This window comes from Pleurodeles waltl, chromosome 11 (genome assembly GCF_031143425.1).
Source record: "Pleurodeles waltl isolate 20211129_DDA chromosome 11, aPleWal1.hap1.20221129, whole genome shotgun sequence".
In the NCBI taxonomy this organism is placed as follows: domain Eukaryota; kingdom Metazoa; phylum Chordata; class Amphibia; order Caudata; family Salamandridae; genus Pleurodeles; species Pleurodeles waltl.
Genome location: NC_090450.1, coordinates 813,911,429 through 813,924,551, shown reverse-complemented (window position 1 = coordinate 813,924,551; position 13,123 = coordinate 813,911,429). Strand labels below are relative to the sequence as shown.

General features: G+C 45.9%; 1 protein-coding gene across 18 annotated transcripts in view; it reads right to left on the bottom strand.

Moving 5' to 3' along the window:
* The window catches only part of MTMR3 (myotubularin related protein 3), a 1,044,680-nt gene that overhangs the window by 352,763 nt on the left and 678,794 nt on the right, over positions 1-13,123 (bottom strand). For all 18 annotated transcript variants that reach the window (XM_069214606.1, XM_069214607.1, XM_069214612.1 and 15 more), the window contains 2 exons: positions 7,444-7,652; positions 6,548-6,676 (listed from right to left, as the gene is read on the bottom strand). In XM_069214606.1, the coding sequence (XP_069070707.1) occupies positions 6,548-6,676; positions 7,444-7,652 (338 nt within the window). The remainder of the gene's footprint in view (positions 1-6,547; positions 6,677-7,443; positions 7,653-13,123) is intronic.

The window sequence follows — 13,123 nt, the reverse complement described above, 5'->3', positions numbered from 1 at the left end:
TAGATGTATAAACACTGTTGTTATGAATATATTTTGACCTGGGGGTTACATGGTGATGTTTCATTCATAAATCTTGTTAAAATTGAGAATTTTTCATTTCTGCTGTGCACATTGGATCCTAACTCAGTTCTTTTGCTGAGGGATGCCAGGTTCCAGAATAACAGTGCAGATCTCGGAATTAGATTGAAAACACTCATCTGTCACAGCTCAACCTGCAAGTATGAAGGTGGAGAGTTTACAGGTTCCGGAGAAAGACCCTGCACTGATGCTGCACAAGGAGAACCTCCTGAAAGGGCAGCTTGATCAGAGGGCAGATGCTCATGCCTAGGAGTCCTGGATACCAACACCATCTTTATCCAGTCCAGAGACACTAGGATGACTTGAGTCCCAATGTTTCTGATCTTCTTAAGAACAGAGAGCGGGAGAAGTATCAGTGGGAATGCGTGCAGGAGTCCCGAGCTCCATTCTAAAGGGAACGCATCTCCAAGTGTGAGATGCTTTTTTAACTCTAACAAGGCCTCTGCACGTTCTCAGTGATGGTGAAGAGATCAAGCTAGGGGTCCCCCGATTTTCGGATTAGACCTTGCGCCATTCAAGACGCATGCATCATTCGCAATTTGTAAGGTGTCGATGGCTGAGTTCATCCACCCATTCAGAAATCCTGCTTGGTGTTGTACAAAAACGAAAATATTCTAGCATTCTAGTTATATCCAGAGTCATAGGGCCTCCCACTCCACCCTACTGTTTGCAGTACCCCATGGCAGTGGTGTTGCCTGTGAACACCTGAACCAGTCTTCCTTCGAGGAACTGTAAGAAGACTTTTATCGCCAAGCTGATGGCCCTCAGCTTCAGGTAATAAGGGGCAGTTCCTCCACCAGAGTCCTCTGATCTCCACCTCTTGCAGATTACCACCCATCCCAAAAGTGATGCATCCATCTCCACAGTAAGTCTGGGTGGAGAAAAAAGAGAGGTCTGCCACAAACCCAATCGAGATCCAACAACCACAACTGCAGGTTTTTTGCTGTCACCTCTGAAATCCGGACCAAGTAGGGGAGTGTCCCTTGGTGCTGTGTCCACTTGGAATTCAGGTCCCGCCTGCATGAGTCTCCACTAGCAGGATACAGCAGCCTTAGATTAAGCCTCATTGAGATACAGGATTGAGTCTGAAACATCAGGATTACAGCCTGAATGTCACAAACTCTCCGCTCTGGAGGGTAAGCACAGAACTGAACTATTTCCAAAACAGTTCAGATGATGGGGAGCGTTAAAGGAGTCTTGTGTGACTCTGGCATGTTGACAGTGAAGTCCAACAAATGGAGAAGGTTCGCCGTAGTCTGGAGGGGAGTGACGAGTTCATGTGGCGAGCCTGCTTTCAGGAGCCAGCCATCCAGGTAGGGGGAAGACTGGAAACCCTGACTTCCGATGATGTACGACAACCACTGTCATCACCACTGCCACCACTTCTGTGAACACCTTAGGGGCACTGGAGAGGCCAAAAGGAAGCACATCAAACTGGAAATGCTCTTGGACCACCAAGAAACACTTGTGAGCCTGTAGGACAGAAATGTAGAAATATGCATCCTGGAAATCCAAAGCTAACATTCATTCTCTGGGATCCAAGCCAAACAAGACCTACACTTGAGTAAGCATTCTAAATTTCTCCTTTTCTAAGAAAGGCATTGCGAGGGCGAAGATCTAGGTTACGGCAGAGGTCTGCATCATTTTTCAGCACCACAAAGTGATCAGAATAGCAATAGCTACCTTTTTCTGATGCTGGTTCCTTCTCGATGGCTCCTTTGCTCAAAAGAGCCTGCACCTCCTGACGTAGCAAGGAGATGTGGTTCTCTGTCAGCCGATCTGAAGACAGTGGCAAAGGTGGCGGGGGTTTTCCAGAGACAGTAGAGTGTAACCCCGTTGAACAATTTGAAGGGCCCATTTGTCTGATGTTATGGTTTTCCATTGGGGAAGGGGGGTGCCTGATCTTGTCGCCAACAGGGTTGCAGTGCAGTGTTGAGGGCATGTTAAAGATTCTTGGAGGCTGTGGCAGCCACAGAGTTAAGGGATTAGACAGTACACTGGCTTTAAGTCCCAGGTCCACTGTGGGAACTGCATGGACGGCCATGAAAGGGCTGAGAAGTGCTGATGTTACTCTGTAGGGAGTATTGTTATGGTCTGATATATGTGATATTTCTGTCATTCAGTCTAGGTGCCTTTGCATGGCTAGGTGCTTACTGTTAATAACATACTAAAGATACTATGTAACTGGAAGAGCTTTTGTACTTGCATCCGTACGCCTTGTCCGATGTCTCGCTCATAGTTTACTACACATATGTATCCACTGCTCCCTGATTACAAAGTTAATATGAACACCTAATGCTGTATTGATGAACTGGGAAAAATTGTAAATAAAGTTAAAAAAAATAAAAAGGGCAGAGAAGCCTGATATACTTAAGGGTATGATTGATATTATGGACACAGCTGGGAGCCCCTACTGTAGCCATGGAATGGATTAAAGGAGGAGTGTGGTAGGCACGGCGGAAAGGAGGGTCCCAATGAGCTAGCAGTGATCCAACAATCCTTGAAGTGCTTGAGCACTGTATCGAGCCATCAAATGGCATGTCGATCAGTACCATATGCACATCCCCTGAGAAGTCAGTTGATCTCAACTAGGTGTGGTGTGGAATGAGACATTGAAAGCTATGGCCCTGGTGAGCAAGTCAGTGGTGTCCAATCCACACCCAATGGTGAACTTTGCTCATTCCCAGCCATCAAGTATGACTGGTTCAAAATGACTCGGGTCTCCTCTAGGACCATGGGCAGCATCTGCGCAACTGAATCCCACAGGATGTGAGAGTACTGTCCCAAGATGCATGCGGTGTTCAGCAACTGTAATACTAGGCTAGCAGAACAGAAAATTATCTTCCTGAAGTTGTCCAGCCTCTGAGATTTCCTATCCGGTAGAGTGGTAGAGAATGCTAACGGGCTGACTTTGGCGGCCGATGCCTGGGCTATCAGGCTCTTGGGGGTAGGGTGCTGGGTGAGGAAGCCTGGGTCCCCATGTGCTGGGCAACAGGCAACCATCCTGTGCACTGGTACTCTCGTGAAGGCTTGGCCCAGGCCGTCAGAAGGATGTCAGTAAAGGCTATATTAAAGGAGAGGAGGGGCTCTGCAGAGGACAGCCCGGTTTGAAGGAACACCATCAAGATGGCAGTCTTGAATGTGACACAGGGAACCTGAAGGCTGAGGAACTCCATTCCCCTCCTCACCACCACCATGACGAAGGATGCAGCTTCCTCAGTAGCAGGTCCTGGAGGTGAGACCAGGCTGTAATCTGGAGATGTATCCAAACCGCTTTCATCTTATCTCCCATCTCCTCAAACCTGTTATCCTTGTGATAGGACAGCCTCAGGTCATCGTTGAATCAGGTAACCAATAGCCGTTGTCATCATCACCTCAAAGTCCAAGGCTGCACTTGGCCCATCAAAGGACAGAGGCAGTGTGTCCAAAACGCAGGATGGAGGTTCAGCTGACGTCAACATCAAAGAGTGTCATGGAAGAGTCAGTCTGAGTTAGGCATGCCAAAGGGTTCCACACCGTCAGGTGGCGCCAGTGTCTTTGGAAAGTGGCGTTGGGAGGTCTTGCTCTGATGTGGGTCTGGTTTCAAGGCCAGAGTCTGATCTAGGGGGCTCAGCTGGTGTCTGGGACGGACCCGAAAGTGATAGCCCAACTAAGGCACCTCTTGGCTTAGTGGGGCCAAAAGGTGCACCCGAGATAGCGGATGGCCCAAAAATGAAGTGCATGGCAGCATACAAATTCCTAGGGTGGGAAGGGGTTGTTCCGGCTCCAGGGAATTCGTGATGGCGTGGAGAGAACTTGTCTCTGGCTCTGCAGGAGGCATGGGAGAGCAGGGAAGAAAGCAGGCAGTTGAATGGGAAAATAAAGAACACTTCAAGTACTTCTTTTTGCAACTTTGATGATGACAACTTCAACTTGTAAGAATACCGATCACGAGAACGATTTTACAACCGTGCCTAAGATTTGCTTTAGGATCAGGACCAGACACACACAAGGAGCTTTCTTGTGCTGTAGCACGAGGATCTTTAACGCTCGCTTCCAGGTTGCCTTTGGGTTCACAGAATGACAGTTGGTGAAGGCCTTCGAGTCGTAGTCTGACCCCCAACATCAATGACAGACCAAGAGGTGATCAGACACAGACATCTGACTTTGCCATTCCACACAAGGTTTGAAGCCCGTCGGCTTATTAGAGGACATGGCCCTAGCACACTGTGAGCAACAGCTCAAAAAAGGTTGACGAAAAGGTAGAAAAGGTTAGTCAAAAATTGACTGAGGTAGCTCTCCATAACTACGCTGTTGGTACAGAAAGAAAAGAACTGATGTCAGAGTGCTAGGGAGCTGCCTAGATAGATACCGCACAAGTCACTTCCAACGCGAATGCCACCTACCAGTGCGCAGAGGTACTGTTCAAGATTTTTCTAGATCCAGTTTGACACCTGGGGAATTTTCCTAGGTGAAGAATTTAGTCAGAACGATCAGAATACCATGCTTTTTGCTGAAAGGTGGCCAAGAATTTAAGGTGCTCAGAGACTCATCTGAAACCTTTAGCAATTTGATCACTAACAGCAGGGAGAGAGAAATGTTTGGGATGAAGCAGACAGAAGAGGGTTCATGGGGAGATCATAACACAGGAGAGGAGGCTGAGAAGAAAGGTCTTAGCTTCAAGATTCCTATGAGAAAAACTGTATTTATCTTCTATGTTTTGATGTAAATCCAAAAAGGCAGTCCTGTGGGTAACAAAAGCAAAGGAAGCATACTTTTCCGCAAGAGGTACAGGGATGAATTCTAGAACCGTCTCAGGCAAGGTACCTAGACCACTGGCAGTTTGAAGATTCAGGCAAAGACCAGTATCTGTATAATGAGGTGGAAGCTTGACATTTTTCACCTCCTCAACATCATCCTCATATTGTGGCATTTGCATAGGATCCAAATTTGACCTCCATCCTGGCAAATCTCTCACTCGATAGAATAAGGTGCAAGAGGTTTATTGTTAAAACATGATAGCATGTTTGTAACAGTATAAAATGACAGGGGACAAATTCTGGTCGAAAAAGGGCGTGACTCTATAGGTGTCACTGATGGTCAGGATGGGCTGGGCAGCAATTGGAGGCTATGTTGGTGTACTGACAAATTGCACACCCTTTGTCAAGGGATTCAAAGGCAAGCCAGACTCCAAAGGCTGGCTGGAAGCATTTGGAAGGGGGTCAGTCAAGGCAGGAGCAGATGGTGGGACCATAAAGCGGAGGTCCTGCGGGCTTCATGAGGATCAAGGACAGCCCACAGGGAGACAGAGTTATTTTGGAAATCTGCAGAATTACCATTCTGAAGGTCAGAACCGGTGGTGGATACGAAGACTTTAATGGAAACATGGCGTACACATGCTAAAGAAGCCTGTAAGACGAGGAAGAAGCCAGGGTCATAACTCAAGATAGCAGAATACCAGATCAGGCCAAGAACAAGATAGTACTGGAGAAGAAAAGCCCAGCTTGCAGTACTGTTCATGTAGTGTTGCTGGTCTGTTTCAAGACTTGAGGTCCCTACACAAATGTTGTGCACATCTGAGACCAACCTATGTTTCTGATATGAGTAATATGGCTTGTAAAATATATGTTTCGGACATGCTCAGTCTTAACATGTTTTTCAAATACATTTTGCAACAGAATTTGATTTGTGATGAGTTCATGCGTTCGACCTTGTTGAAGTAACCAGTAACCACGTTTTTAGGTGTATGCCCAACTCCTCATCTTTCAGCACAAATTAAGATAGAGTTGTTCATCTGGGTCTTTTGTCAGTAGGATTGGTATGTTCCAGTTAGGATCTGGTCAAGTTGTCAACTCTACACTGCAAAGTAACTGGTATCCCTTACACTCCTAATTCAGAATACAACCTACCACCAATCATCCTCTCTGCTTTTCCCCCTACAAGCCTATGATATGGGGGGGGCTTACTATTTGTGGTTTATCCTATACTGCTTATATATTTCGTATTCATTGTATTTTATTAACATTTGTATTTCATGATTGAAAGATAATTGTTTCTCTTTTGCTTTCCTTTTTTTAATATTTCTTTCTTCTACACCTTCTCTTTCACTCTGGTATGACCCCCTACACTATTGAAAATTATGTTTGAATTGATTTCTTGCTTAATCTTTTTTCTTAGAAAAATAATTTGAATAATATGTATTGGATATGTATTCTGGCACAACAACTAAAAACACCCTGCTTCAATTTCAGGTTCATTGAAAGGCTAACCAAGTTAGACAACATAAAGCAGGTTACAATTAAACAATTCCAGCAACCATCCAGCCATTTCATTCCACAGGTGCAGCGAAGCAGAAAACTATTTACAAGTAATTAGCAAATGGACAACATGTTATTCAGCTCAACTCATAGTCTCCAACGCATGACAGAAGTAAGCAGCATCCCTTCCCAAAATTGATACATTAAAACTATGTACGATTCGGTACACTCACCTGGGCATTCACAACCCCCACCCTTGGCCCTGTTGGCAACTGCCGCAGCATAAGAACGAGCATCTAAGATTAGTAGCTTCTGGGGTTGAATAGCTATGTTCTCCCCTCCTGCGTTGGATAGGGAGGAATCTGCAAGGGAAGAACAAAAATTAACAGTTCTGAAACAACTCTATTAGCAGATTTACAAAAAGGACAACAGCCTGGAAATGAAAATCAGAAAGGTAGTATTAATCATTCTCAAATAGAGGAAGAGTCAGATGGTCTACAATGCTTCATATACTGATGTTGGGGACTGGGGGAGTGGAGGAAGGGCTGGGAAGGGGGACAACAATATTGCACTTGAGTGATATGAGTCATTAAACAAGGTCAGTACTCATTTACATGTCGTAAAGGTCCGTGTTTTCAATTATCCTTTTTTTAAGAAAAAAAAAAAATCACAATTACAGTTGTGATAAATGCGTAAAAACCTTCCAATAAAATAAGAAAATGGAGCAAAATTCAAGAAGAGAGATGCCTGAAGCAAGAGTTGGCAAAAAGACTATGTATTCAAAATAGAAGCCCTTGACATTATATGGACAACAGACCAGGTTTGCCAGTGCCTATTTCAGATATTCCTCTAGACAAAGCATTACCAAGTGAGACATAAGAGTGTTGTAACTCCAAGCTAAGAAAAATGATCCTTAATTCAACAAGGCTATCAGAGAAAGACTTAAGACAAATAGCAGGATGTAATAAGTGGACGACAATAACACTAGTTCTACAATTTCATTAGAGAAAAGTGAGAGTAGTAAATAACATGACATAATAGATCACCCCCATGAAAAATCCCAATCTAATCACCATTCTTAGAGGTGTCCAAATCTGGATGCTATGCATTAGAAAGAGAATGAGCTTACCAAACTCAACATCTGAGAGGTTCCCTCCATTAGAGAAGTTCCTGGAGCAATTTCCGTTGGACAGCTTGCTGTTATTAATAGCTTTAGAGTCAGTGGCACAGGCTTTGGCCAAAGACTGAACAAGGTGCTCATCATCTGCATTTCGCCATCCCCACCAGCTGACTTCGGGCTGCCCGCAGCGAGCAATCACAGTTCCATTGCTCTGGTGCCTGAAAAGGAAACATAATGGTAAAATGTAAAATGCACAGGACCTTAACAGGGCACTGTACATGTACACTACAAACAATGTGTCACCTTGTAATCACTAGAAACATAAAGCACAATTCCAGATTAAGTAAAGCCAAGTCGAACAAGTTAATTACCTTTGATAACACTCTTTCTGGTAGAGACTCTGTCTAGCTGCAGAATTCCCACCTTTTGAATATTTCCAATCCCTCCAACTGGATCTGGAAACTTTGCAGCAGTACCTTTGCGTGGCAGAAAGTAGTGTCATGCAGCTCTGCACAGACATTGTTCTGCTTCAGAAAAGACATGCAGTACCTGTTTAGATGCCACTGCCAAATGTTGATGCCAATTGCTTTCACGACTGCCCCCACCCAAGACGCAGAGCCCCAAAAGCAAATATGGTAGAGAGTGTACAGATTCTTCCACTTGGGATCTTATTATGGATAGAGTCCAAACACAGAACGGGGAGGATGGTAGAGTCGGTGCAGAATCTGCAACTAGATAGAGTATCAGGAAGAGCGCTACCATTGGCAAGTAGCTTGTTCTGATAGTTACTTCTAGCCACAGATTCCTTACCTTTGGAACAGATACCAAAGTAATACCTTTTTTCTTGGCGGGGCATTGAAGGCATGGAAATCATGAAGTCCTGTGGACTGAGTGGCCAAATGCCCCTCCCAACAAACTTGACTCTCAAGGCAATAATGCTTTGTGATCGTATGGAGGGATGACCATGTAGTCGCACTGCAAATGTCTGGAACTGGGACAACACATGTCAATGCAGTAATATCCGCTTCAACCCTAGTAGAATGAGTACGCATTCTTTTCCAGAGGAAGCTTTTTAGCCGATGTGTAGCAGATCTTAACGCAGAGAACAACCCAGCAGGGGATGGTTTTCTTCTGTACTGCCTTACCTGTTTTTTGCACCAAAGAATCCCACAAATAACTGATTGTCCACCCAGTGGTTTCTGGTTTGATCTATGTAAAACTTTAGTGCTTTCCTGAGGTCCAAGAGATGAAGTCTCTCCTCCTCCTTAGATTGGTGAGTCAGATCTTAGAACACGGGCAGGGTGATGGTTTGACCAGCGTGGAATGGTGCTGTAACTTCGTTCAGGAAGGATTCCCATGTCAATAAATCCAGTTTGTCTGGGAGGAAGGAAGTGTATGGTGGAGAGACACTAAAAGCCTGAAGCTCACTCACGGATGGCACATCAGTTAAGTCAGTACTGGGTGAAGTTCCCATAGGGGCATGACAAAAGAAGAAGAGGAACATGTGTTTTATCCCTTTGAAAAGTTCCATCAAAACTGGTGAGAAACAACAAAGGCTGATCAAGCAACCATAAGTAGGACAAAACATAACCCTCACTGTGCCCAGAGGAAAGCCTAAGCAGGCAAGAGAATGAACAAATAACAGATCATCAGATAACCTGGCCTGAATTGGGAGTCAATCTGGCATGTGTCACACAAAGCCACAAATCTGTCCCAACAACAGGCATATATATCTTTCGTTGAGGGATGCCAGGTTGCCAAACTAACACCACCAGGGTCAAAGGTGTTCAGCTGTTGCCGCTCAATTTCCAAGCTTGAATGTAGAGATTGCAAATGCTAGGGTGCAGAACCCATCCATGTGTCTGTGACAGCAGGTACTCTCAGAGGGGAACCCTGATCAGAGGACATATGCTCAAGCCCAGGAGTACTGGATACCATACTCTCCATGACCAGTCCAGAGCCACTAGGATGACTTGTGCCTGGTCCCAACTGATATTCTTAAAAACTTGGGTTAGGACTGGTATCAATGATAAGGCATAAAGGAGTCCCATCTTTTACTCGAGGTGATACAGGTCTATGAGCAAAAAGCCAACATGCAGAATTGCTGCCATTGCGTGTTCTCTGCGGTGTCAAACAGATCAAGTCAAAGTTCTGTTTGTTTGTGGAAGAGACCTTGCGGCACCTCCAGGTCAAGCCAAAGTTCTCCCTGGTTGTGGAAGAGACCTAGAGCCCCCTCCAGGTGTAGCTGCTATTCGTCCTCCATTAGGCGCTGACGGTTGAGGTTATTCACCCTGGCATTCAACGATCCTGTCACGTGGTTCACCACCAGGAAAATTCCTTAGTGCTCCAGCCATTTCCAGAGGTGCAAGGCCTCCTGCCACAGAGAACATGACCCCACCCTGCCCTATCCTGTCTGCTGCAGCACCACATGACGGTAGTGTTGTCCGTGAGCACTTGTACCAGCCTCCCCTTGATGGGCGGTAGGAAAGCTTTCAACGCCAAGTGGAAGGCCCTCAGTTCCGGAAGGCTGAAGTGGAGCCAGGATCAGCTCTGGATGGGGAAGAGAGGGGTCTCCCACTGACCCAATCGCGGTGCAGTAATGACCACTGCACATCCTCCACAGTCTCCTTGCCTTAAAAATCTACCCGTGTCAGAGAGGTCCCCTTGATGTTGAGCCCACTGTGATCTGAGATCCCACCTCAGAGCCCACACATGCCACCTGGCGTGCTCGATCGGCAGGATACAGGAGGCCATCAGTCCCAGAAGCCTCCGAGTCAAACTCACTGAAATCCAGGACCAATGCTTAAAAATTTAGATCACAGCCTGAATGTCCTGGACTCTCTTTCCCTGGAGAAATGGCTTTGATGAAGGGGAGCATCTGAGGAGGAGTCAAGTGTGACTTTGGCACATTTATAGTGAAACCCAAAGATGACAGAAGGTTTGCCATAGTCTGGAGGTGGTTGACGGCTGCCTGTAAAGAGCCTGCCTTTCACGGCCAGTCATCAAGGTAGGGGAAGATAGGCACCCCTGACCTTCAAAGGAGTGCTGCCAACACCTCCATCACTTTCGTGAACACCCAAGGGGTGCCGATGAGACTAAAGGGAAGTCCAACAAAATGGATGCTCCTCTTCCACCATGAAGTGCAAATTGAGTCGATAGGCCGGCAGTATCGGTATATGCACACAGATTTTCTGCAGGTCCAACACTTTCATCCAGTCTCCAGGACCAAGGGCAGACAAGACCTGAGTTAGAATGTTTCCTTCCGGAGGAAGGTGTTGGGAGGGTGCAGATTTAGAATAGGCCAAAGACCTCCATCCTTCATGAGCACCAGAAAGTAGCTGGAATTACAACCACACCCTTCTTTTGTCACTGTCTCACTCTCAACAACTCTTATGGCCAAAAAGGCTTGCACTTCCTGCTGCACAAAGGAAAGATAGTTCTCAGTCAGTCACTGAAGAGATGGTGAAAGGTGCACCGGAGAAGAGAGAAAGGGCAAGGCTTAACCCTTGTAAACAATCTGTAGGACTGACCAGTCCAAGGTGACTGCCTGCCACCTCAGAAAGAATCAGTGGATTCCCACTCGCATTTAGTGGCTGTGTCCCTGCAAGGGCTTGCAAAAGAGGTTTGGCAATGGAGGGTAGTGGGCTGAGCAGCATATTCACCTTGGCTGTGAAGGAGGTGGGCACCACAGCCCCTACTGTGAAACTGCTGGGTTCTCTGTGGGGACTGGATGGGTTAGCCTTAAGGGACGCCTCAACCAAAGCTGTGGAAGAAACAGTAGAACTGTTGTGGTTGGTGACAGTGGGCTGAAAGGCCCAGACATCAAGCAGTAGCCCTGTTTTCCGTTAAAGGAGATTGCCATAAAAGTGAATGTCCATCAAGGTGGACAGGCCATTGCCCAAGAAATTAGGCAATCAAAGCCACACATGGTGCAGAATGGCAACTCTGGTGCCTATGGCCCAACCTGATGGAATCAGTGGTGTCCAAGCTGCAAAACATCATGAACTTGGCAGCATAATCACCATCTTGGATCGCCTGAAAAAGTAGAGAGCAAAGGTCTTCTGGTGCACCAGGGAGGACTTGGGCTCAATGAACTCCAAAGGGTGTGCGAGTATTATCCCAACAAACAGCTGTCATTAACAGATCGAGGGCCAAACTGGTAGCAGAAAAGCCATGTTTGCCGAACGTTTTAACTCACTTAGATTCCCTACCCGGGGGAGTGGTGGGAAATGTGTTTGCATTAAAGCGGCTGGTGAAAGCTGACACTACTAGGCTTTATGGCAAGGGGTGATGTGAAAAACCCAGGTCACCTAGAGCCTGGCAACTTGTCTATTCATTGGGGGACCAGAGCAAGGTTTGGCCCAGGCCCCAAATAAGGTATTTGACAGTATTAATAAAGTGCGGGGAGTAATTTTTATAACGTATAGTCAACAATTCTATCCAAATTATCTAAAATGCATATGTCTATTCTTAAGACATGAACCTTTTGATTACAGAATACATTAAAATCTATGTACCCTATCTATAAGATTAGGATCAAGACAATACTCAAAACTGCAATTCCACACAGCACGTTCTAGAAAATGTAGTTTGTGAGATTCATAAAGAAAAAAAACATCTTAGCGACCAATACTAGTTTTGCGGTAGGAACACCGCTTCTGAAGGGCTAGATGAACATTTCAGTCATTTAAAGAAAAAATATTCTTGAGCACGTATCAAAAGGAAATTGATTGTTAAGCAGCATGTACTCAATGATATAATCTATGGAAACACCAACGGCAGATAATCACCAGAACCCCAGAATAAAATCTAAGCCCTAATAACTCCTGACATCCAAACACTTTGTTTTAAGTTTCTTTAAGACCCTTCCAAATTTAATATTCCCTGCTAATATCCATTTGACGTAAGGACTATTCAAAGTTACTCAACCTCTATTGCTGATCATGCCGCGAGAACAAGAATGCAAAGTTATTTGATAGTACCTTGGGAAAGGAAAGGAGGGGCTCATAAGATGCTGGCCCTGGTTGGAGGACCTCCATTCTGGCATTGATTTTAACCTCCAAGGTGGTGAGCTGGAGGGCCAAGTACTTCGGCCACCCTCCGCATCACTATAGCATAGGAACTAGACTTGTCTATGGCTGGTCCAGAAGGAGCAAAAATAGCAGTCTTCAGGGAGGTATCGAGGCCACTAGCCTCCTGTAATTCCTTGTGCCAATTGTTATCTTGGTAGGAAGGAGCGAACACATCACCCAAGTCATAAACATTATCAGAGCCCGTCCCAAAATCAAAAAAAGAGAGAATGTTGTCTAGGCTGCTGCAAGTCTTGGCTAGGTTCTGTCCTCCCAGGTCTGGTGTCTTCGCCTGTGAGCTCAATGCCTTGGAGAGAAAACACAGAGAAAAGCTCCATGAGACTCGGTTCTTACTCCTGATTACCCTGTCACCAACACCCAGGTGATTTTGTGTAAAACAAAAGAAACAATTGAATGTGCCTCCTCCCGGTCAGCTGTTAGTCAGTACAACTCTAGCGTTGCCCCCATCGACCCTAGATTCCCCAACGCAGGACTTGCCTAGGGCCACAACTCGGGTCTGGAGCTGTGCATTCCGATGGCAGCTGGCCCTGACCCTCCAGGAGGGCTCGGCGTTCATCTGCTTTCCTCTCTCGTCCTGGCCCCTTGGACTCCACAACTCT